We start from the raw sequence: 25145 nt of genomic DNA, 5'->3' as shown, positions 1-25145 counted from the left end.
GATGATCCTCTCCTCTGTAAGTTTCCTGCTCCACACACATGCTGACTTTGGCCTCACCTCTATACCTCTGTCCTCTCCTCCTCCTCCTCCTCCTCCAAAATGCCACGTATTCAGATCCCATCTAGTCATCCGGGTCAATAACCCTTTGGAGGCACTGATTACTCCCAGGTCTGAAGTCCCCATGGACCACACAGTTCAAAACCTAAATATCTTATAAGGGCTTCAGCTCTAACCTCATGACACATTAAGCCTTAAATCCCATTTCTGTCATGCACCAGTTTTTTAGCAAGTCTTTGAGCAAATGACCTAACCTCTCAGTCCCCTCACCCATAATGCAGGGCAACAACAATAACCACATCTTACAAGCCAGTTAGTTACTGAATTTAAACAAATGATGTATATAAAAGTACCTAGAGGGCCGGGGATTTAGTTCAGTGGTTTCACCGCCTGCTGCGCAAGCGCAAGGACCTGAGTTTGATCCCTGGTACCAAAAACAAAAACAAACAAACAAAAAAAAAACCAAATAAAAGTACCTAGAACTTGTTTGTTTCCTACTAAATACATGAAAGTAGTGCACAAAGTCTGCTATTACAGAGATTCATGTCCTACTCAGCCTTACCATTTATTCACACCCTCTCTGCCCGCTATAGCACCTACCTGGGTGCTGGGTGCATGGTAGGCTCTAACTAAGGAGTAACACTTGCTAATTAACACAAAATGCAAAGATTCATTTTTAGTCTTACCAGAAGAAGCACATGGTATTCTGCACCTCTAGCAACATTTCTGGTCCTGAGACACATTCAGACGCATTAAACTGTTCTCACTGTTGCACTGACCTGATGTTCCGGCCCTAAGAATAGGTGCCCTTGTTCACATCTTCGCTGGGCATGGGGACAAGGAGTGTCTTCAACTGATCACCGCAATACTGGATGTCAGCAGCAGAGTGAACCAAGTTCTGGCTACACTCACAGAGACCAGGCCTCTCTTATCTCCCTGGGGCCCACAACGCGGAGGGCTTCTACCAAGCCTCCTGGGGCATCGAAAGTTACAATGCAGGGCCGGGGATTTAGCTCAATGGTTCTGCCGCCTGCCTCACAAGCGCAAGGTCCCGAGTTCAATCCCCAGTACCAAAAACAAAAAGGGCCGGGAATTTAGCTCAGTGATTCTGCCTCCTGCCTTGCAAGCACGAGGTCCTGAGTTCGATCCCCGGTACCAAAAAACAAAAGGGTCATGAAAGTTACAATGCACAAAACACCCAGCAAGCAGCCAAGACACCCTTCTCTGGCTTTTCAAGGGTGAAACTTAGGATGTTATAGATAATATGACAAAATAAAAACACCATATTAGTTATTTTTACAAACTTTCTATCACAAGCCCGTGTTCGTGATGTGAAAATAAAAACAGAAAAATCAGAAAAGATGTAGGCTGAAGAGCACAGACTCCCAAAGGCTGCTGTTTTCAGTCTTCTGCTCTTGTCCCTTTAATTCTCTATTCAGACCTCAGCTATTCCATAACTTCAACCATTTTTATCCCACCTGTGACAGCGATACACAAAGTGCTTTGAAGACAAAGGAAAGCAAAGGTCTGCCTTGGCCTGAGTCGTGGGGGTTTTCCTACAGAACACCTGAGCTGGCTTTAAAGGCTCTCCAGGGCTCTCCCAGCAGGATAAGGATTTGGGCGAAGGCATCCTCTCTGAGAAAGAGCACGGGCGAATACATGGAAGGCTGAGGAAATTTTTGACAAGTGAAATTAATTAGAATCTCTTTAAATTTGCATCTCCAATTTTGATGGAGATTAATGCCAATGTGTCTTTAATTGTACTAATGTTTTTTAATTTAAAAAGTAAATTTACAACTCCAAAAGAGGACAAGAAGTCTGTTAGCTCCTATATTTTGCTTTACCATCACATATCAGTTTGATTAGAAATATTGTTGATTAGAAATATTTTTTCCCTACAGGTAAGCACCATCTGGGAAGTCTCAATGCCTATAGGGCAATGTGCACAGCACAATGGTAAAAAGCACAGAGCCTGCAGGGACCCAGACACCTGTACACCAAAGATCAATGCGGCATTATTCACAATAGCCAGAAGTCAGAAACAACCCAAATGTCCATCCACAGATGAATGGATAAACAAAATGCAGTGTAGATATACACTGGAATATTACTCAGCCTGAAAAATGAATGAAATTCTGATACATAGCATAACAAGGAGGAGACTAGAAAAGCATGGTAAGTGAAATAAACCAGACACAAAAGGAAATACTCTGTGTGATTCCACTTACATGAGTCACCCTAAGCTCATCCATCGAGGCAGAAATTAGAATCATGGTTGGAAGAGACCAAGAGGAGGGAAAAGGAACAGTTTAGTCCAATAGATAGAGAGTTTCAGCTTGGGGTGATGAAAAACTTCTAGAGATGGATAGTAGTGCATTGCACATCAGTGTGAATGTACTTAATGCCACTAAATTGCACAGTGAAAAAATGGTTAAACTGGTCTAAAAATAGGCGAGCAGGCAATCCAGATTCAAATACCAATTCTACCATTTACTCTGTGTGAGCTTTGTGCTTCAGTCTCCTCACCTGCAAGATGCTGTTAATAGTGTATAACAAGGGCTGTTATGAGGATTAAATGAGCTCATATATGAGTAAGAGTGTATTCTACAAACAACACTCAGCATCTAGTAAATGACCTATCACTGGGTCTTAAACTCGGGTACACATCATAATCACCTGGAGACCGGATTAAAACATGGACTGCAAAATTAAAACAACGCTGAAATTCTGTCTCCACTCTCCTTAATTTCCTTTTATTTCTTTATTTATTTGGTTTCTCCTATAAGATAAACCATTCACTATATGCGTTCTGAGTCTGGCCTATTTGCTTAACATGATGGTCTCCAGTTCCATCCATTTTTCTGCAAATTCTTCTTACAAAATAATATTCCATTTTAATATAATAAATATATTTATTATATATCACATTTTCTTTATACATAAATATTTTTTCTTTATTCATCTGTTGATGGGCATCTAAACTGTTACAACAGCTTAAGCTATTATGAATTGTGTGACTATAAGCATGAATGTGCTTGTGTCACTGTAGCATGATTTCTTTCATTCTTTCAGGAATACACTCAGAAGTATAGCTGGATCAACCAGTATTTCTATTTTCAGTTTTGTTGAAGAATCTCCATACTGATTTCCGTAGTGGTTGTACTAGTTTACATTCCCCCCAACAATGCAGACAGTTTCCTTCCCTCCTCCATCCATACCAGCATTCATTGTTTTTTGTATTTTGATATCATTCTGACTGGGGTGAGATGGAAACTCAATGTAGTTTTGATTTGCATTTCCCTAACAGCTAAAGTTGTTGACATTTTTTCTCATACTTATTGCCCCTCTGAACTTATTCATTTGAGAAATGTCTAGTCAGTTCATCTGTCCATTTTTTGGTTGAGTTATTTGTTTGGGGGGAAGTTAATTTTTTGATATATTCTAGAGGTTAATCCTCTACCAGAAGAATAGCTAGCACAGACTTTATCCCATTCTGTATATTGTGTCTTCACTCTCTTAACCGTTTTCTTTGCTGTACAAAACTTTTGATGTACTTCCCTTATTGATTTTTGATATTATTTCCTGTGTTATCTCCCAGCAATTTCAAAGTTTCTGGTTTTATATATAGGTCTTTGATCCATCTTTATTTGACTTTAATAGAGTGAGAGGCGGGGATCTAGCTTCAATCTTCTACAAGTGGATATCTGGTTTTCCCACATCATTTGTTATAAGACACGGTCTTTTCTCTAGTGTATGGTTTTGACCACTTTGTCAATAATCAGATGGTTGAGACACAGGTTAGTTTCTGTGTCTTCTGTTCTATTCCAGTGGTCTACTTGCCTGGTTGGGCACAGGTATCATGCTGTTTTTATCACTATGGCTTTGGAGTATTACGTGAAATCCAGTATTGGATGCTTCCAGCATTGCTCTTTTTGCTCAGGATTACTTTAGCTATTCTGTGTCTTTTCTGACTCCATATGAATTTTAAGAAATTTTTTCTAGTTCTATGAAGAACATTGTTGGTATTTTCATAGGATCACACTGAATCTGTAGATAACTTTTGATAATGTGGACATTTTCACAGTATTAATCTTTCTGATCCATTAACAAGAGAAGCCTTTCCATTTTCTAATGTCTTCTTCAATTTTTTCCTGCAGTATTCCAGAATTTTCACTCTTTCACCATCTTGGTTAAGTTAATTCCTAGATATTTAGCCTTTTTGAAGGGACTGTGAATGGAATTGTTATCTTTATTTCATTTTTAGTGTGCTCATTATTGGTGAACAGGAATACTATTGATTTCTGTGTAATGATTGTATTCTGCCACTTTACTGAATTTGTTTGTCAGATCAAAAAGTCTTCTGGTGGAGTTTCTGGATCTTCTATGCAAAAAATCCTATCATCTACAAATAGGGCCAAATTAGCATTTCTAACCATTCCAGGACGTGCTGGTGCCACTGGTCAGAGGAAACAATTTGATAATATGTTAGATGTCACAGTCATTCTTGGCAATGCCTTACACAGTACCAGACATATTAGTAAATACTTGTGGAAGGAAAGACAGAAAGAAGGATTTACTGAATACCTAACATAAAGTTTTCCGACAAGTAGATGGAGATCTCAAAGGCTTTCCTGGTGAATGTCTAAACCAGTCCTGACCACCAGGCCAGCATCCATCAGTTTTGCAAAGAATTCTAGGGAGACACAGAACCAACCGAGACACTTCAATATTACCAAAGCCTCTCAGAATTTCAGAGAATGGGAACAAAGCTCCCTCTTAGAAAATAGCCCTGATGCTGGAAGGGAAGAAGAGGTATTGGGAGCACACTTTATAGTGAGTTTCACATCCCGTTGCACCACTGTGTGCAGTTGACTGTCACAGCAGATGTGTCCCAACAGTCCTAACCCCAGCTGCACCCACTTGCTGCTCAGCTGCTGCCATTCATGGGAAGCCTGAAGGATCTGAATCAGCCCTTCTGGGCACAAATGCAAACCTTGAAAAGTGAGTGTGTTTCTACTCCTCAGCAACACTTGACCAGTGGGGGCTGGGAGCCAGCAGAAAAACATTCCCCCTCTTCCACATCTCAAGTGGAGGACTCTGAAGTGCATTCCACAGTCCCCCAGCGAGTCCCAAAGGGATTTAGCACTGGTTGCATACTGTGCAACCCAGCTCAGTAACTAACTCTTAAAAATTGGCTTTCCTTCCTTCTCTTGGTCACTATTCCATTTCTGCTCCCTGAGATGCCTTTCCAAAATAAACTGCCTAACCTAGGGCTTGCCTCAGCTTCCACATTTGCAGGTGGTGACCTGATGCTAAGACAATGTACAGACAAGTGCTCCACTCAACACACAGGTGGGGAGGGGGCAGAATCAGCACTAGAGGGACTCACTCTTCACCAGGGCCCAGTGCTTGGTACGTGGCTTCACATCTAGTAAATTCTTTAAAAATAAGAATTAAATGGGTAAAAGAAATTAAGTAATAGTCAACTATGATGAATAGACTATAATTTCTGTGTTGTATGATACAGACTGTAAGCAATGTAATTAGAGGAAAAGATGAAGTCTGAAACCGAAGGGAAAGATAGAGAGCCTTGAATAATGATCAGGAGAGGAAAGCAGGATGAGAAAAGGAAACAAGTCTTACATACGGAAGAGCCATTGACTGGCCTCACCACAGTTGACAATCTAGAAACAGAGGAGAAGAGAGGGAGGACAAAGTACCCAGGAACAAAGGAGGAGCTCAACAACCAGGCGACAAGAGATTTCCATGGTGGTTCATGAAGGCTTGTGAGCAGAAGTGTGAACAAGCTAATTTCTCCAATTAACCACATGAAACTTTCTACATGACACACCACAACCAAATTCTTGGCCTTACAACATGCAATTCACTCTTTTCTTTCTTCCTTCTCTTGCCTTTCCTTCCTTTCTTTTTGTTTCTTCCTTCTTTCCTCCTTTCTTTTTTAGCGCAACTATGTGATAATGCTAATTGGCCAGGCACACATGGCAGAATTATTTTTCTTAATCCATAAAACAACCCCTTGAGATAGGGTCATTACTGTCTCCATTTTACAGATGGAGAAACTAGGATACAAGGAAGCTACAGAGCTGGGGGTGAGATTCAAACTCTGCCAATATGGCTCCCTCTTTCATATTTGTCCCCCACAGTTAACGAAGTCACCACGTTCTACATGATAATCCCACAGGATTCCTTTCCCAATGTTTCCCATATGTTGCATCCCCACCTTTTGCAGAGCCTATCACCCCATTGTGATTCGTACATTTCCTAAACATTGACCAAGTTCCTAGTGTATATCCCAGCTGCTGGGCCAGTGGCTAGAAATGAGTGTCCACTTAGCCAAAAAGATGCATTCAGAGATAGGCATGTAAAATGTTCCTGGGAGTTTGACAGAGAAGCTTATAGGTCAAGTGGGAGAAACGTGGAAATGACTCACAGAGGAAGAACTATTTGAACTGAGTCTTCCTGCTAGGAAAGGTGTTACAGACTCTGAGAGATGAACCAAGTCATGGAGAAGTGAGCCGACACATCAAGGTAGGAGGGTGGGCCTGGATGAAACTAAACCCTCAACAGCTGTTCTTGAGCAGCAACCCTAGAGGTGGGAGGAATAACCAAATGAGTGTATGCTATCCCACTCAACACTGACATTGCAGTAAGGTGAAGGAGAACAAAGGTTTCCCCACTGTGCCTGAGACATAGTAGGTACATAATGAAAGTCTGTTGATCATCGTCTTCTTCCAACACCTCTTTAAATCTCATTACTTAGGGTAGCTTTCCATAACTCTCTGCATAAAATCAAGATCAGGCACCAGGGATGTACCTCAGTGTTAGAGTGTGCACTTGGCATGTGCAAGGCCCTGGGTCCTATCTCCAGCACCAAAAATAAATAAACAAAGAAATATCAAAATCAAATACTTTTCCAAGATTCAAGGTCCCTATCATCTGCTCTCATTTTGATTCTGAACTTACTCCTTGTTACTTTCCAGATCAATCTTTTACTTTTGAACACACTGCAGGGAAATAAGAAAAAAATATTCCTACATTATGTGTTTGTACATATAATTTTTCTTGCCTAGAATATTGTTCTCCTTTATTTTCTACTCATTTTATCTATGAGCTTTTTTTCAGGTATCCAATACAAGGAAGATTTTTTTTTTTTCACTTAACTGTTTTTTGTTTGCGGGAGTGTTTGGTTTTTGTTTTTAACCTTTCTCTACCACAGTCCCATGGCACTTGTGGATTAAAGTTTGATGTGTTTGGCACTGATGAAACTTTGCTCCGTATGGCTCTTAAGGCCATGCATATATATGACCCGAACACAGTAGGTGTTCAAGAAATGTTCATTGGATTCAAAATGAAATGTTAAGAAAGTACCACAAAGAAAAACCTCACATTGAGGCACTGTGCTATAAGGTGCCTGTCATAAAACTTTCCCTCTCTTCCTCCCCTGAAACACAAATAATGATTGATCAGGCAAAAAACAGTTCTAGTCTCCCCCGAGGAACTACTCTTGACAGAATGGAAGCATCATTTTACACTGGACAAGATGCTTCTAGAACAGTACGAGCACACGTAAGTTCCCAATAACTAGAGTGTTTGTGGAAGCTAATTAAAACAATCAACTTTCTCTCACACCTGCCACAATGTGGTACATTTCTCTAACAACAAAGTTTGTGAGCACAACTTGAAGGGCAATCCAAATCAAACATAGAAGTCATTGTGTCCATTTTACATGCTGTCCCATCCCAAAAGTTTCAGAAGTCTTTTCTTTCTTCTTCCTGGAGTTCAGTCTATAAATAGCTTAAGTTAGTTAGGACCTTCATCTCTCTACACTCTTGGGAGCTATTAGTGTAACCTCTCCAACACTTGCCACAAATTCCAAAAATGGCATTTTCATGTATTCTGTGGATAACAAGATGTAATGGCACTGCGGACGGTCACTTCAAGAAGTATGATAACAATATGCTGTGTCCTAAATAAAATCCTTTCACTCCATTCTACGCGGGTCTTTTTGAAAGAAAAAAGTAATTAACAAGTAAGTTACATCTTAATCCCCAAATGATCTGGAATAGCATAAAAGAAAAAAAACGAAACGTTGCAATGAACATATTAATCCTGGGACTCCAACGTCTACCCAACAAAACTGCTTTGAAACCAAAATCAACCCATAAGCTGCTAAAGAAAACTTTGGAAATTTTGCTGCTCTTTTGAAACCCCCCTCCAACAATATTCTCTATACTCTGAATAAAATAGTTCAGTGTTGTGAGGTGAGGCTCGCCTCTGCCTCCAATCCATGTACCTCCCGATGCATTGCGATCGGCCGGCTGACACATGAGATCTAAAGTGGGTGGATAAAAATAACCCGGTCTTCAAAAAGACATGATAAACGCCAGGCAGCTGAGTCACTTTGAAGCCCGTTCTGACTCCTGTAAGGGACATTCACCTTTCTTTTGCTTCTCACACACTCACAGACAGACAGGTGGAAAGCCACCCCTGGTGGGAGGTGGTGATGCGGCATGGCTGGCTCCTCCGGGCTCTGAGGTTACCACTCGGAATTGAACTTTCAATAATTTATACTGGCCCACGTCAGCCCAAGTGACTTATTTATAAGAGAAAGGAGGAAAGGCCGAAGAAAATCGTAATCCATTAGTCCCCTGTTTCTGCGGCCCGGGTGGCGGCACAAAAGCTGCTTCTCACATTCTGATGGCGAGAGAGTGAGGAGAACTGGGAAGTAGGGGGAGAAGGGCTCAGAGGGACACCAGAATTGTCCAGGTTGGGAATCCCTGGGCAAAGCATACGGCCACCGCCAGAGGCAGGCCGCGCGTGGTGGGGAGCGAGGATGGAGCCCCACTACCTACCGCGCGGCTCTCGCCCGGGGGCGCCAGCGATCTGCACCGCGCAGCTCGAGCGGGGCGCTAACTCTGCCACCCTATGTCCCTTCCCGGCGGCGGCGGGGCTGAGGGCAGCCTGCCGGGACTCGGCCTCGCCGCCCAGAAGCCCGGCGGCGCAGCCTCCACCCTAGCGCCCCGCGCCGGGCTGCAGAGCCCCGGGCGCTGGCCAAGCGCCCGCCCGAGCGCAGAGCCGCGAGCCAACTCGGGCGCCCGGAGGAGGACCCGGCCCCGCCGCGCATCGCCCCCGCCCCAGCTCCGCGCCGCGGGCTCCGGGCCGCCCAGGCCTCCAGCGTCGCGACCTTCGCGGGGCGCCACACTTACGGGGGAGTCATAGGAGAAGGCGCACTCGTTCTTGTAGACCCTGTCCCCGGACCTGGGCACGCGGATCGTGGGCATGTGGGGCACCAGCAGCTCGCCGATGTCGCCTGCAGCCATCTTCCTGCCGCCGCCCAGCACGCCGAACAGGGCGCCCCGGCGCTGCATGGCCGCGAGCGCCCAGCACTGAGCCGAGCGGGCCGGCCGGAGCGCGGTGCCGCGACGCGAGCCCAGCGGGGCGGGCGGCGGGGCGGGAGCGGGCACTAGAGCCCGGGGCGGGGGCGCTGCTATTTTTAATCCAATGGCGAGTCGTCGGCCCAGCTGCAGCGTCAGGCGGGGCGCTGGGCAGCGGCAGCCGCAGCGCGCCGGGGAGGGGGCGCCGGAGGGGCCTGCACCCGCATGACTCGGCGACCGGGGCCGAGCCGGGAGCCCCGAGCCCTGGGAGGCGGGACACCCCGCGCCGAGGACCTCTGCTCGCCCACGCCGGCGGCGGCCCGGGGCACCAGCGCGGTGTTTTCGATCCAGAATCCTGCCTGGCCAGGGGGCAGCTCCGAGGAGCCCAACACAAAGACTGGGAGTTGTTTAAAAAAAAAAAACCGAAAAGCGGCCACTTCCCCGGATTGGGAGGGAAGGGTCGGTGCACAAATCCACAGGGCCTCAAACCTATTTGCGCCACGCACTTCGGTACTACCTCACTTTTTTTTTAAGCATCAAAGGCTCAGTAAGAGACTAGAATAGAGTCCACTGAGGATAGATGTGTGTGTGTGTGTGTGTAATAATACAGGTTTTTCTTACTTGTTGCAAAGGGAAAGGGATAGTCAGGATTATTTTTCAGGCCAGAGGGAAGCTTTATGTTTTTCTCTACCTTTAGAACTCCTTCTGTATGCTTCAAGGACCCTATGTCGAACATTCAAGGGCCTGGTTTGAGGATCTTAAGTGCAGACGGACAGACTATTCCTATCCTGCTCATCCAGGTCCTCCAAACAAATAATGAATGGGTTGTGCTGGGGAGGTAATGATTTGCGAACCAAGCACAACTCACAAAATACTCTCACCTCCTCCTCCAAAAAAAGTCTTAAACACGGTTCAGTTCCGTGAGGTTCCCCTAACCACAGCAAACTCACTCATAGGGTAGGGTGCTCGGCAGTCCCTGCCAGTTAATGCAACAGAAATACCAATGGACCTACAGGCTGGTTTCTGTTAAGCCTCTCGTAGACCAGATAGTACTTAAAGTCTTTTATTACTGGGTTTTGTTTTTGTTTTTGTTTTTGTTTTGCTAAATTATTTCTCTGTTTCTCTCGCAAGTTCTCCGTGACTCTCTAGACCTGTCTAGATTTCCACATCCTCAAGCAAGACTTGAGCAGACTTGTAAGTCACAATTCCAAATGTGCCTGATGGAAATGCAAGGGGCCGTGTGGCACAGAGCGAGAAATTCAGCACTGTTGCTCTCCTCGACGTCACCCAAGTACTCTCAACCAGGTTTGTTTGGGATTTATTCCCACCAGTTCGCCATCTTCTACGTAGCACCTGTTTAGGTTTATGGACGACACACGCTCCAAATACAGGGGAAAACGATTCGAAATGCTCGAAACTTGAAGTTTAATCTTAGACTAAATGTAAATTAAATCAGTGAGGCACTGTTTTTCATCTTTCAGGCTGATAAAGATGTATTGAGTTAGCCTTATTGGAGAAATGGGCCCCCCTGTATATTGTTGGTAGAAATAGCAACGGGAAATTTTGGAAGGAAATTTAATAATCTCGATCATAATTTTATTTGCCTATACTGTTTTCCCTGTAATTCCTTGTCTAGACATTTATGCTACAGATAAATTCAGCCACATAAGAACGTTTGTTGGTGCGCTGTTTATAGTGACAATAGGCTGAGAATGATGTAGACAACCACCTGTAGAGAGTGATTAAAATAAAGTACTCTTGAAAAGAATGAATAGCTCTACATATGCTAATATGGAACAGTCTCAAGTCATATTACTGGATGAAAATAACAAAGTGTGAATCAGTGTATAAAACTGAGGAAAGTGTGCAAGATTGATAATACATAGGAAGCACTCTAGCACATCCTATATATCACGGGCCTTCCTTCTGGTTGATTGTACCTGTGGTAAATATTTTTAATGTTGCTCCTCAAGATAGACATGTCCACGTGCTTGCAAGGTTTTTGCCTTTAGATGTCTCCAGAAGAATACAAAAGAAACTATTCACTGTTGGGGATCTGTGGACAGGAGGTCACAGGAGGATTTACTACTACTTTTTGCCTTTTTATACTGTTCAAATTTTTATTATGTGCAAGAATTATGTTAAAAATTAATGGTTTTTTTCAGATCATTATTTGTTCAGTGTTGGTTTTGGGGACCTTTCTGAAACAAATCACATCCTCTCGTGTCTTGTTGGTGCTTGAGATGCTTTTTTAAGTTATATGGAAAAATGTTTAAGTGCTTTTCAGTTTTGTTTTGGTTGAGTTCTACTGTATTTGAATATTATTGTGTTTTTTCCCCTTGCATTGTTCTTCTTTGAGTGTTTTTAATTTTTTGTATGTGTGTGTGTTTGATAATGAAGTTATTTAATAAAAAAATTAATAAGACTTCAGTTGTAGAAACACTTCAAGTTCAATAATCAGTAACAGTAAATGCAGGTTGAAGACAAGTGCCACATCACTGTAACTAAGCATGTCAACTTTTTTCATAGATTAAAATTATGGAAAATGGTATCTATACAGCCGACTGAAGTAATCAGTTAAAGATGCTTCTTGCAGCCAAAGGCTGCTTGTCGGGTGGCTCAAATCACCACAGGCTCCACCTGTTCCCTCCCAGAGAGCTGAGGAGATGTCACACCTCAGTCTCATCTCTGCACCCCAGAATGCCAATGGCATGCCAGATGGAAAGATCTAAATGGGGGAAATTGAAACCATCTAACCATAGGGGAATGATTAAATTGGGTACTACTCAAAGATGCCTATACAAATCTTAAAATGGGGCTGGGGATTTAGCTCAGTGGTTCCAGTGCCTGCTTCACAAGCACAAGGACTGGAGTTTGATCCTCGGTACCAAAAAAAAAAAAAGAAAAGAAACTGCTTGGGCTGGGGATTTAGTTCAGTGGTTCCAGCGCCTGCCTCACAAGCACAAGGTCCTGAGTTCAATCCCTGGTACCCCCCCCCAAAAAAATCTTAAAATCATAAGTATGAAATAATTGTTTCATTATTTTTGTAGTGCATTGCTTAATGTATAATGCTTCTATGATATTATTGCAACTGGGTAAAAATAAACATGCATTTTGACATGGCCAAAAGGATATAATAAATTTAAGTAGTTAGGTTTGGGATTTGGTTATGAGATTTTGTTTCTTCTTTGAAAATGTCTCCAATAATGTTACTTTTTTTATACAATATAAAAAGTTAGCATGACAAAAGTGTTAGTAAAAGGAAATTCACTAAATAAAAATATGTTAATCAAAACATTTTAGGGGCTGGGTGTGGTGGCACTATCAGTAGTCCCAGCTACTCAGGAGGCTGAAGCAGGAGGATTGCTTGAGCCCAGGAATTCAAGAGCAATCTGGGCATCATAGGATGACCTTGTCTCAAAAAATAAAAATTAAGGGGAGGTGGGCGCATTTGAAGAAAAAGTTCTATTTCAATTACTAGAACGTTTAAACATAATTTTGCAAGTTCTACAAATGAATTTCTTACTGGACTATTTTTTGACTCACCAATTTCTGCACGTGGATCTCAATCAATACCCAAGAAGGAAAAAGTGATGATGGGTAATTTTAACTTCCAACATAAATTCAAAGCCTTAACCTGGAGATTCTGAAAGGCATTAAGACTAAGAACTGGCTTTTGCCTGTCAAGGTACTGAGGCTACCACATCACTCCACTGGTCAAAAGCTCCCATGATGCTCAGGGTGGAGCCCTGGCTCCAATAGAGTGACACTCCGGGGCCTCTCCTGACCTTCCAACTTGACCTCTCACTCACCCCAGCACTTGTAGAAACATCAACGCACTGTCCCCTAAGTAGAAATGAACTTGCAACAGGTGAAAGGATCCTTTCACTCACAGCGGCAGCAAGGCCCCTGAGCCTACTACTTTAACTCCCTCACACCTGCATGAGCAGAACTTTATTAGGTGGGTGGGGTCTTCAGCCTTGAAAAGTGCAAGCAATTGATCCAGAGAGTGACCAACCTGCTGCTGAGAGAAATGGGTTTCTATTGATTTGCTGGCAGAGGGGGTAAAGCCCAGTAAATTTCCATTGGCCAAGAGCATGGTTCCAGAAGATATTTCCTCTTTTCATGGATTTGGACCACTGAGTGTTCAACTTCATCCTAGAAGCCATTGAGTTTTTGTGTGTCTGGCATCAGCCTGTTCAAAACACCCGGCCTTGCACTTGGTGGGTTTTTAACAGTCTGTCAACTTTGGCCAGGAGCTGCTGCATTACTCTGACAGCTGGTGTCATCATCTTGTGTAAACCTCCCGGACTTATGGTGACTGAAGGACTGTCAGAGTCTGAGCTGCTGAAAAAAACATAAAGGTGGAATAGAAGAACTGTGGTTTACCACCTCCAACAGGAAATAGGCCAAGTTAACCCTGAATCACAGAATTGGATGAAGCATGATCAGCCTACTTGCAGAGCTGAGTAGAAGCTGACTCAAGAGTTAAGACTGCAAAGGAGACAGACACAATATGAAGAGAGATCCTGCGAATTTTATCCTGTTTTAGTCACCCATCAGACATCTGCAGGCCCCAATGAAGTCAGTGTCTTCAGCAAAAGTGCCCTTCAGGTCACTGGGAAGTAACCCAAGCAACTGTTATAACCCACACGTCAGAGGTGCTATCTGCAGAAAAGCCAGTAGGAAGCTAACAGTGTATCTCCCAGCTGTGGGACATCCAAAATTAGTAATTTTAAAATGATTAAGAACAAAGGAAGCAAGAGCGTTTTTTCTTGATAACAATTTCTCATTTCATGCCAACATGCTGCAGTTATGGTTTTATCAGGGTCTCCTGATGGGTATGTTACAAAGGGCACCCAAGAGTTTATCATCCCAGCCTTCTGTCCCACCACTGTCCCACCATGGTGGTCCCTAATTATCTCTCAGCCTTTGTTGACAGTTCTCTCCCATTTTTATCTTCTTAATTCTTTCAAGACTTAGTATTTGGGGCTGGAGATGTAGCTCAGTGGTAGAGTGCTTGCCTATAATGTATGAGGCACTTGGTTCTAGTCCCAGTATCACCAAAAAGGAAAAAAAAAGACAATAACTTGGTAACTTTTTCCATGAAGACCTTTCTGACTGCCTCAGAGATGAATCTTAAAAAATCACAACCCCTATAGTCTGTTTTCATCATGAAAAACTTCTTTATGATAGCTCTTGTACTGTGATGCAATTAGTCTTGGTCCCTTGTCTTATACCTCTATAGGGAGCAAAGCCTATGAAATAAGCTACATTTCTTAGTGTCCTTGCAGATTATGAAAGCTCAGTGTTGGTGGAATATTGCCCTCCTAGAAATGGTTTTATTTTAGGCACTCAATAAATATCCAGCAAATGAGTGGCTCATATCAACAACATTGTAATAAATATGTTTTGCATTCAGCTTTGGATCTTTTCGATAAAATTCATTGTCGCACAAATGTTATTTCCAGGAACTGACAGAGGTTACATTAAAATGTGATGTGAATATTAGTTATGAAGACTAATTCCAAAAAGGGGAACTGGGTAATTCTACAGAGGAAAAAGATATTCTAATTATTTTAATTAATGGAATAGCTCTTGACCTCGGATATGTTCCAGCAATGTACAGTGTGATCCAAGCTGAAGCTGTATTTAGTGAGATTTGTTAGGGAGAAATAAGCATAAAGTACTTTATTATGGTAGTTAAACTTTGCAAAAAATGTAATACTAAATATAGACCAATAGGGCAATGGTTAAGAAGTTAATGGCATTTTCTCTTTGAGATAATGCTATTTAGCCATAAAAATCATGTAATATAAGAATATTCCTTGGTGCAGAAAGATGATCAGTATAGCATAGAGCAAAGTATAGATTAGGGTGCGCTATATGTTAACAGTGGCTATCTCTGAGTTTAAGGGTTTTTTCCTTGTGCCTTTCTGTGTATCTAAATCTTTTGCACTGAGTATTTTTTGGTGAGTAAAGAAAAACTTTTTATAGCATCACCAGTCATATCAATTTCCACTTTCACCTTCCCTCTTTCTCACTTGCCCCTTCACCACCCATATAATAGTAAACAGGTTTTGCTATTAGATTCATAAACAATCTGCCTAGCTGGAGGGTAGGTTCACATAGGAATGAGCAAACTCCTTGAGCAGCTCTTAATATCAGGGTGAGGTAAGCTGTTATTCAGTTTATGAGGAAATCTGAGATGCCTGCTCACCTTTTCAGATTTCATGATGTGCAGTACTCCCACTGTCCTTGCAAGAGCCTGACTCATAAGAGACTCACAGAGGTGGGCAGATTGTCTTCCAGTCTAGTCTGACAACAATTATCCTTCTTCAAGCCCACCATTTCCGTGCACACACAGGGATAAATGTCCTCTACTCTGGGGTAGGGAAGCTCAGTGTGAGCAGTCATGAAATCCTAACAGTGAGCCAGAGGATGCTTTTCAGTTTTCCCAGTAATGGGTCAAAACCAATTATCTAAATACGACACATATTGATTCCAAAATCCAAAGAAGCTCACCAAAAAATTGTCTCCTTCTTAGTGATAAGGAGCTCAAGATGAAAAATTTGACCTACACTTTTCTAGGTTGGTGAATTCTCTCTGAAATATCACTGGCATGGCAAGTCCCTGTATTTCCTTGGAATATATCCCCCACCCCTCTGTCACAGAGCACTACCCACTTCCTGTTATCTAGATCCTATCTATACACTGTCCTCAATACAAGGATTCGAGTCATGCACCATAGACATTGATGGTTAAGATCATCAGTGATTAAAACTGAGGTACTTGGGCCAGAGTCTGCCTGTAGCCTATCTTTGTAGGGAAAGTTTTGTAGCTACCCTCATCCATCTATATATTGTCTATGACAGTTTTGTGCTGCAATGGAAAAGCTGACTGGTTCCAATGGAAATTGTATGAACTAAATACCAAGGTATTTACTATCTAACCCTTTATACAAAAAGCTTGTCAAATCCTGGTGAAGATCACTGCAGACTCTGTATTGTAATACAGAATCAGAGACTGGATATGACCTTGAGTAAACAATCAAGCCTAATGAGGAAACTGCTTTCTCCATATCAGTAGTTGCAAACTTAATGCCAAGAGTTCATGGATTTGCTTCAGTAAGGGACCATCTTTGAAATATCAGCCAAATTGGAATCACTCCCTTGGTCACTTTACTATGGCTCGACATTATTCTCCATTCCATTCACAGCCAGTATGATAACAATCACCAAGCCTGTTTCTTGGTCCTTGATGATGGCACTAATTCCAGCAGTTCCTCTAGGACTACAGTCTTGTTTCATGTTTCTCCTTGTTAGGGAGGAGCAACACCAGCTCTTGATCCTTCCTAGAGTTGTAATTACTACTCTACAGGTCAGGAAGCCAATGTGGAGAGTCTGCTAAAGTTGTATATTCCAATAATACTCTCAGGAACTGAGCCACTGTCTACAAAATGAGCCTGGGGTCCCACCGGGGCCACCAAGAGATGATTAGGGTCAGAACAGCATACACCGCCAAGCTTCAAGTAAGCCTCCATGCTGGTGGGTGGGAGTGGTGTACCTCAAGGCTCCAGTTCTGCTCAGAGTCCGTTTCTGACAGTCTCTAAAATGTCTGAAGAGCACTATTACTGGGGGATTAGCCACAGAAGGGTAGGAAGAAGGTTCACAGTGTCCATACTTGATAATACTGCATCTTCTTTCCTCAAGCAGCCCAGCCTCCCCTTCAGTGAAGGAGCTGTGAATGCACCAGCTAACTCCTGTTCATAACCTTGACTGTCTACCATGTGGTGTGATTCATACCTCAGCTTGGGGTTGGGGAGGGGCAAGATATAACAACTTTGTGGAATGCCCACTGCTTACACTCCTGGGAACCCTGTGAGGAATCACAGCCAGGCTTATCTTGAACTAGACAACCCTGAGATCTGTTCATCGCATTTGGACTGCTGCCTGCTCTCATAGCCAAGCTGGCTTTGCTCCTGGCAGTGATCAGTACCATCCACAACGTCCACCCAGGACTCCTCAACCCCACAGGGATCACAAGCTCACTTCAATAGCGACCCATCATCACCATTCTGAGCCAGTTGTAACAATTAGTAAATTGCCCTTAAAAGATTCTGACCCCCATTGGAAACATATTTGATAGATTAAATTTAGCATTTCTATCTCTTGAGTCCTTTCCTTGTGCTGTGACAAAAGATCTCTAGCCTGTTGTTGTCATCTAGCATGAGCCAGCATTTGATCCATATTTGTACTGGGCAACTCTGGTTTGCATTAGAATCATAGACCATGGTAATATGATCTATATCAAATGCATGCTGAGTAAATCCATATCAACCAGGTTGGCCTGATCCAAATTCATGTTTTGCCTTCCTTGGTTAAACATCCTTAAACTCCATCCCCACAAACATGGTCCAATTTTGTAGAATTTGCTGCTTCCTGCGACTCCATTGAGTATAACTTCTGGGCTTTTCCCACTCTGATTCTGCAGTTTACCCTTGGAAACCATACTGAGTTACCAGAGAAAATAGTTACAGTAAAAAACACAGAAGGGATGAACAATGGGGAAAATGTTAACTTGCTCCTGGAAGGGAATTTTGCATTCACTAGAGAAGAAAAGCCTCTGGGGACACATTCAAAGATGTTCCAAGTTTGGGACTCCCCATGTTCCCTACATATGCCTAGATTTCTCTATTTCAGTTCTTTTTTATTTATGTTGTGATGTGGACATAAATGCAAGTAAGTGAAATGGCACTTTTAGCAGTAGGACTTGATTTTCAGTGATCTTACCCTACAGCTCAGAAAGTAATTGTTTTATCATGGTCACAAAAATACTCTGAGATTCATCCTATTCTTTGAAGAATTGGAGATTTGAGTGTGTGCATTCCTTACATCAAATTATCTAATGTTTTGATTTTTTCCATCGGTATTCCTCCATCCCCAGTGTCTGAGGCTGTGGACATATGTTCCCACAGCTTTATGGATCTGTGCATCTAGTCCTGGATGATACAGGTGCTACCTTGATTGACCTGTTTCCATCTTCTGTCTTGCAATTTGAGTGGAATCCTCATTACCAGTCTGAGCTGAAAAGAAATTCTAAGTACCTCTCATATTCTTGAGGACCTGCTGCTTGCAATGTCGTCTGTGAGACCCACATGCTTAGGGTTCTACTGCTGTAAACAGTAGAAGCCAGCTCTAAGGTTAGCAATAAGAAGGGGTACCATGGAAAAGAAATGGGTGACCCCCAGTACTGAAGGATGGGCTGTGCGATTGGAAATCAAGGCTCCCAGAATTCAGTGTCCTCTTACAGAGCTGTCCTCTAGACATTGCCACCAGTTGGTACAATGACAGTTTTCTTCCATCTGTATGTAGCTCTGTAAAGAACCAGATCTCTAGAAAACAATCTGTTTGGGTGAGCCTCTGTATATGTCCATGCCTGTGACTGGAAGATGCCATTTTCCAAAGAAGAAATCCTAATAAGACAAGAAGTGAATAAACACGACACCCAACTTGCAGGACTGTCACAGAGATATCTTACGCTGGTAAAGCCCTTCATGGCTTGCCTGAAATACACTAGAAATAATAAGAATTAGCAGACTCCAGACAAGTGCTCTACAAATATTTTCTATCCTAGTAACTCTTACACTAAACATATTTTTGAGCAATTGCTATATGCAGAAGCATGGCTTATCCCTGAGCATAAAAGATGCATTAAGATGGTCTCTGTCACCTCAAGGGACTTACAATCTAGTTAGAGGGACAGAATATGAATATATATATGTAATGCTTCAGTATCTAATGAGTGATTCAGACAGTATGTATGGTAAACTTTCTAAAAAGTTGGGGAAAGTTGAACTTGGAAGTCAAATGAATGAGGGAGGGTACTCCAGTTGGGACACATTATGAGCAAAAGGTTGAAAATGAGATTCTTGTGATGTGATGAATGAATATTGAGTGGACCAATTTTGTTAGAGGTCTGTAGAGGAAAAGGCAGATCTCACAAATAAACTGCAGTTAGACCTACAGAGAGACATAATAGGCCCCCCCAAATCTATGCTCTAATCCATAGAACCTGTGAATCTTACCTTATATGGCCAAAAAAAACCCCAAACTTTTGTGCTTGGCATGTGTGATTAAATTAAGGATCCTGACATGGGAAGATTATCCTAGATCACCTGAGTAGCCCTAAATGTAATCACAGGTGTCCCTATAAGAGAGAGGCAGAAGAAGGTTATGGGAGTAGAGACTGGAATGATGTGGCCACAAGCTAAGGAATGCTGGCAGTTGCCAGAACCTGAAAAGGGCAAAAATGGATTCTCCCCTAGAGCCTAGGAAGGAACAGACCCTGCCAACACCTTAATTTTGGCTTAATGGTACTGATTTAAGATTTGGTCTCCAGAACTGTGAGAGAATAAATTTCTGTTCTAACTTGCCACATTTGTAGTCATTTATCACAGCAGCAGAAACTAATACAAAATTGCATTTCTACTTCTCTTTAACTAGAAACTCTGCTCTCTTCTACAAACCACCTGTTACTTTCCAACTCCTATCTCCCAATATCTCATACCCAACACATTATCTGGGAAATATGTGAGTCCCTACATTTCTCTTTGCTTACCTAAGAAACAATACTCCAAAACAAACATACACATGATAAGTCATCAGCTGTATGACACAGACCAAAAACTAGCACACCAAGGAAATGCACAAAATACATTTAAAGGACAGGCTAGTTTGGCAAGAATTGAGGATCTAGAAAGTATAGCATTGAAAAGTATGTGAACTTGCCAGCAGATTGAAGCAGGGCAGGGATATGGGGCTTCTTCCTTTCAGGTTATGGGAGTCACAGAAGATTATTGAGCAGGAAAGTGACAAGATGTGCTTGTCCTCTGATGGGTACATATGGTGTTACTCGTTATAAATTGTGTCATTTCCAATGTCACTTTGATAGTCCCATCCAATTAAGTAGTTTGCAAGAAGAGTTTAAATACTTAAATATTTTTCAAGAAAATTTTATCCTATGAAACTGACAAGAGAAGAAAGAGGTAAAGGGCCATGAAAGGGTAAGGACTAGCAGAAAAAGGGAGGGGAGGAGAGGAGAGAAATAGCAGAGTGACAAATGGATGACCTCCTATTATACCAGATGCTACATATGCACTATCTCATTTAATCCCCTTCACAACCCTAACACTTCACAGGGTCTGTTATTATTCCCATTTTACAAATGAGAAAATCAAAAATATACCAAGTTAAATAATTTACCCAAGGTTCCACGGGTAGGAAATGAAAGAGAATCCAAATTCCTAAGCCTGCTCTCAAGAAGCATATGGTTTTACAGAAGGGAAAAAGTTCAAATATGTGACCCACAAAGAGACGAACCACGACAGTATGGAGTCAGGGCCCATGTGGTACATTACAGTATTTGTTCAAATGATTTCAGCCCTGGACTGCCCTTTTCATGCTTACCTGTACACAGAGTATTCTCTCTTCCCAGTGTCATCAAGGGCTGGTCCTTCGGTCTAGATTTTTAGAAAGAAAAGATATGTGGTAATCACAGAGTCCAGCAGAGTGAAAACTAACACTCAGCCCTTAAGACCAAGCCGCTGACATGTGGAGATTGCTTGTTACCACACCAAAAGCCAGCCAGCCAGACTGAAATGTACAATATTGCTACAGGCGGTCAAGTTTCCTGCTAAACTTCCTTTTTCTGTTATTTGCCTGACAAAAAGCAGTATTTTTAAAAAGTATTTTTAGGGTACCTCACTTTTTTCCTACTTTTGAAGAATATGGACAAAATATTTCTGTGATTGGAAGCTAGTTCACACCAATAGAAATGATTCTTCAAATTGTCCACTATAGTGGACTTAACAACAGAAACAACATATTGAGACTCTGGACTGAGCCTACAAATTGTCCAAAATCCTTTTTCACAGAATTGCCTTTGTTAACACCAGATGACCTTCACGCCACATATCTTTGCATATCTATGGATAGAAAAGTGAGTAAAAAGAAATAATTTCATAAAAATAGGAATACAAATACTTGAAGCCAGCTTGAATATTTTCTTCTTTATAAGTCATTAGCTTTTTCTGCCTGGAAATCTACCCTACTCCATTTTAAGGCCCTAAAATACAATCATTTAAAGAGGATATGTCTTAGTGCCTCTTGTTCTACCATTTCCTAGAACATAGTGTGCCCTTTTAAGCTTTTTGTTCAGTTATTTCTTGGAAAACTCCCTTCTGACACCTTTGCCTCGGGATACTATTTGTTCCCACTCTACATTGGACAAATGTGGCACTGTGCCAAAGGTGGGCTTCACAACAGGCTCTCTGCTTTCTCTGGGCAGGGGGGCTACTCCTGCCAGTCCTTGCTTTCAATATCTACAATATCTATCACTATTTCTACGACAGCATCCCATCTCTACTGCCTCAACCCCTCTACCTCTCTCGTTTTTTCCCACCCCTTCTTCCTGTTCCCCCACACACATTTGACTTCACATGGATAGAAATAAAATGATATTAATATCTGACTTCTCCTTCTCTTTTTCTTTTTCACCTTTTCTCTCCTCTCTCATTTCCCTGCAAGAATGTGAGGCTCTTCCTTTTCATCCCTTCCTATTGAGTCAAGACTTCCCTTGTCCCAAAAGTGACATTAATTCACCCCTTTCTCTGTAGTTATAATAGTGATATTGTTCCAGAAGTACAAGATCTATAATGGGAAATTCTTAAAAATCCACTTTCTCTCCCCAGGCATTCTTGTGAACATGACAAGATCCTTAGATCTCATATGTCAATGCTGGGATTCCAACATGATGGATAGAGAAAAAGAGTAGCCTGGAACCCACTTCCCTCTTAAAAATCATCCAACTTTTGGAAAATACTCCGATATATTTTGTCTTGAAAGCAGATGTGGTCTCTAAGCAAATGCAGGAGATCCAGTTTCCTCTAGTACGTAGGGAAGGCATTGATCCTAATGGGCAAGAATACAATATGCAGAGCCATGGAAAGGCAGGGGGAAACAGACTAGCTTTGGACAAACTGTGGCCTCATAGTCAGAGTAAAGTGGACTTCATGTTTCCCTCGAAATACTCATTGACATTAGAGACATGCTTCTTGTCAAACTAGTACCAGTGACTGTGTTGATGCCACAGCTCCATGCAAAGTCAGTCAGCCTAGAACATGGCGTTGGCCCTGGGAAAACATCCTCCTTTTAGCTCCAAGGTCTGGAGTCAACTCTGGAAGCTTGACAGGGGTGGCTCCTATTAAACTGCAGGCAAAGTGGAATACAGCCACACCATAGTGCTGAACATGTTGAGTAAACCCCATATTCTCCCTCGGGCTATGCAGTAGATGTTTGACAAAGGCAACTTCTCCAACCCCAGAATCCTTGACATTCTTGCTGGCTATCTGGAAGTCACAATGCTGCCCTCATCTCTTTGCGGATCTTTTAACCCAAATGATGCATCAACACTCATCAATGGGTACAAGTGGAACCTGACTGTGGAGTCTGACTTCCTATTAAAATGCTCCAGCATTAGGCCAAAGCAGAAGCATATGCAAGGAAAAGCAAATGCAAGGAAAACCAAAAGCTCACCATAGAACAAAGTAAGAATGTAGGAAAAAAAAGGCACCATGAGTGAGAACAGAAGAAACAACCAACTCACAGAAACAGATTCACAAGATCTCAAATATATGAATTCCCAAGCACAGAATATAAAATATTATCATCGTGCTAAAGAAATCAGACAAACTTTAAAATACCTTCAGAGAGCAAAAGGCTGCTAGCTGCAGGAATTTGTTTTGTTGGCACTACCATTTTTTGTTGCAATTCAATGAGCACATCAAGTACTGTAATGAAAAGTCAAATCGCCAAAACCCGGAAGGCTGAGCAAAGGTTTAAGGTCTGTGACGAGTGGGAAATATTATCTTGAGAATGACACTGTTTACAAATCCTTGGGGAGTGTTGAAAGAGACTGCCACAAACTCCTATCATCAGGCTGACAAGAGATTTGAAGCTCTAAGATTTTAGGACTTCAGCAAACTGATGCCCTCCTATGCTGCCAATGGGAGTGTGAATTGGTACAAACTTCCAGGAGGGCAACTTCAAAACAGTATAAAAAGTCGAAAGACATACTCTTCAAGAAAATATTTCTCTTTTAGGAATTTATTCTAAGAAACCAAGGCATGCCAGTATTTAGCTATAATTGGGGTGTGTGTGTGTGTGTGTGTGTGTGTGTGTGTGTGTGTGTGTGTTACTGGGGATAGACCCCAAGGCCTTTCATGATAAGCTATATTCCCAACCCAGCCCATCTGTATTTTTATTGAGACAAGGTCTCACTGAGTTGCCCAGGCTAGGCTTGAACTTGCAATTTTCCTGCCTCAGCCTCCCAGAGCTTCCCCCTCGCTGGGATTACAGGCATGCACCACCATGTCTGGCTTATCTATGAATTATAAGCAAAATAAATGTCAAAAAATACAATTGTGCTGGGCATGGTGGTGCACACCTATAATCCCAGCACTTAGGAAGCTGAGCCAGAAGGATCATTGCGAGTTTGAGGCCAGCCTAGGCTACGTGGTCAGTCCAAGGCCAGCCTGAACTGCATAGGTAGATCCTGTCTCAAAAAAAAGGTAATTGTTAAAGAAATTATGTGCAAGGGAAAAGAGAAGGGCATTGAGCTTAGGAAGACAGATGTGGCAAATGAGGTATGTCCTTTGGAAGATTTTTGTTCTGTGGGAGAGACTGAACCCAGGGCCTCCAGCATGCTAAGCATGTATTCTGCCCCTGAGCTTCATCTGCAGCCCTCAGTCTGTCCTTTCACTTATTTTAAATTCCTTTAAAATGTGGCTGGGGCTGGTGATTTAGCTCATTTGCAGTGTTTGCCTAGCATGTACAGAGCCCTGAGTTTAATACCCAGCACTCACACTCACACACACACACACACACACACACACACACACACGGTATAATTTCTACTAGATGTAACTTTAGGCTCCTTATTTTAACCTTTGTTTTCATTGAAGTAAGGACAGTGATACCTTCACTAAAGCATCACTGTAAGAAATAGGGCTGGGAGTTTAGCTCAGTGGTTCCGGCACCTGCCTCACAAGTGCAAGGTCCTGAGTTCAATCCCCGGTACCAAAAAAAAAAAAAAAAAAAAAAGAAATATACAAAGTCCTTAGTCTGCTACAAGCTGAACTTAATAAATGGCACTTTTAGTTCATTAAAACTGTATTTTTCTATTCTAAGTTCTTCTTATATTTATAATAGAGAAAAATAAAGTAAAACTTTCAACTGTCGACAACCAACCTGTAAATTCTAATAATGAACGCTAACATCTCTAGGTCTAGCATCACCTCACTAACACCACGTACAAGGACTCTTGCAGTTTTCCTTATCCCTCCTGCAAAACTGGTTTTCATAAGCAGGGGCTTAAGCAGCAGTATGTTCTTCTCCCCGCCCTTGGGCTGAATTATGGGGTAGGGTGTGCTGAGAAAAAATGGGAATAGCTGGACATGGCAGCCCTCTTCTGGGGAAATAAGAAAATGCAAGCACGCCAAAGGATCTTGACTGTACAGTCAAGTGCATATAATAGAGTTGGCAATCAATTAAGTACCCTGAACCAGTGGCCTGTGCCTTTTCAATTACTCTGTCTGTTTAGGTAGCAAAAGAATTTATCCATTGGGCCTTGAGA

The 25145-nt window shown here is 42.3% G+C and overlaps 1 protein-coding gene across 3 annotated transcripts in view; it reads right to left on the bottom strand.

Moving 5' to 3' along the window:
- Usp13 (ubiquitin specific peptidase 13) overlaps window positions 1-9510 on the bottom strand; it is a 111082-nt gene extending 101572 nt beyond the window's left edge. For all 3 annotated transcript variants that reach the window (XM_087186560.1, XM_004834639.3, XM_004834640.3), the window contains exon 1: window positions 9285-9510. In XM_087186560.1, coding sequence (XP_087042686.1) covers window positions 9285-9446 — 162 coding nt within the window. In that variant the 5' untranslated portion in view covers window positions 9447-9510. The remainder of the gene's footprint in view (window positions 1-9284) is intronic.
- Between the last annotated feature and the right edge of the window lie 15635 nt (window positions 9511-25145).

The sequence above is a fragment of the Heterocephalus glaber genome, unplaced genomic scaffold, assembly GCF_053883595.1.
Source record: "Heterocephalus glaber isolate CG9 unplaced genomic scaffold, H.glaber_assembly_v1.0 deba00001504, whole genome shotgun sequence".
Classification (NCBI taxonomy): Eukaryota; Metazoa; Chordata; class Mammalia; order Rodentia; family Bathyergidae; genus Heterocephalus; species Heterocephalus glaber.
Note: the sequence above shows the minus strand (reverse complement) of the source record. Positions and strands in the feature narration are given on the sequence as shown.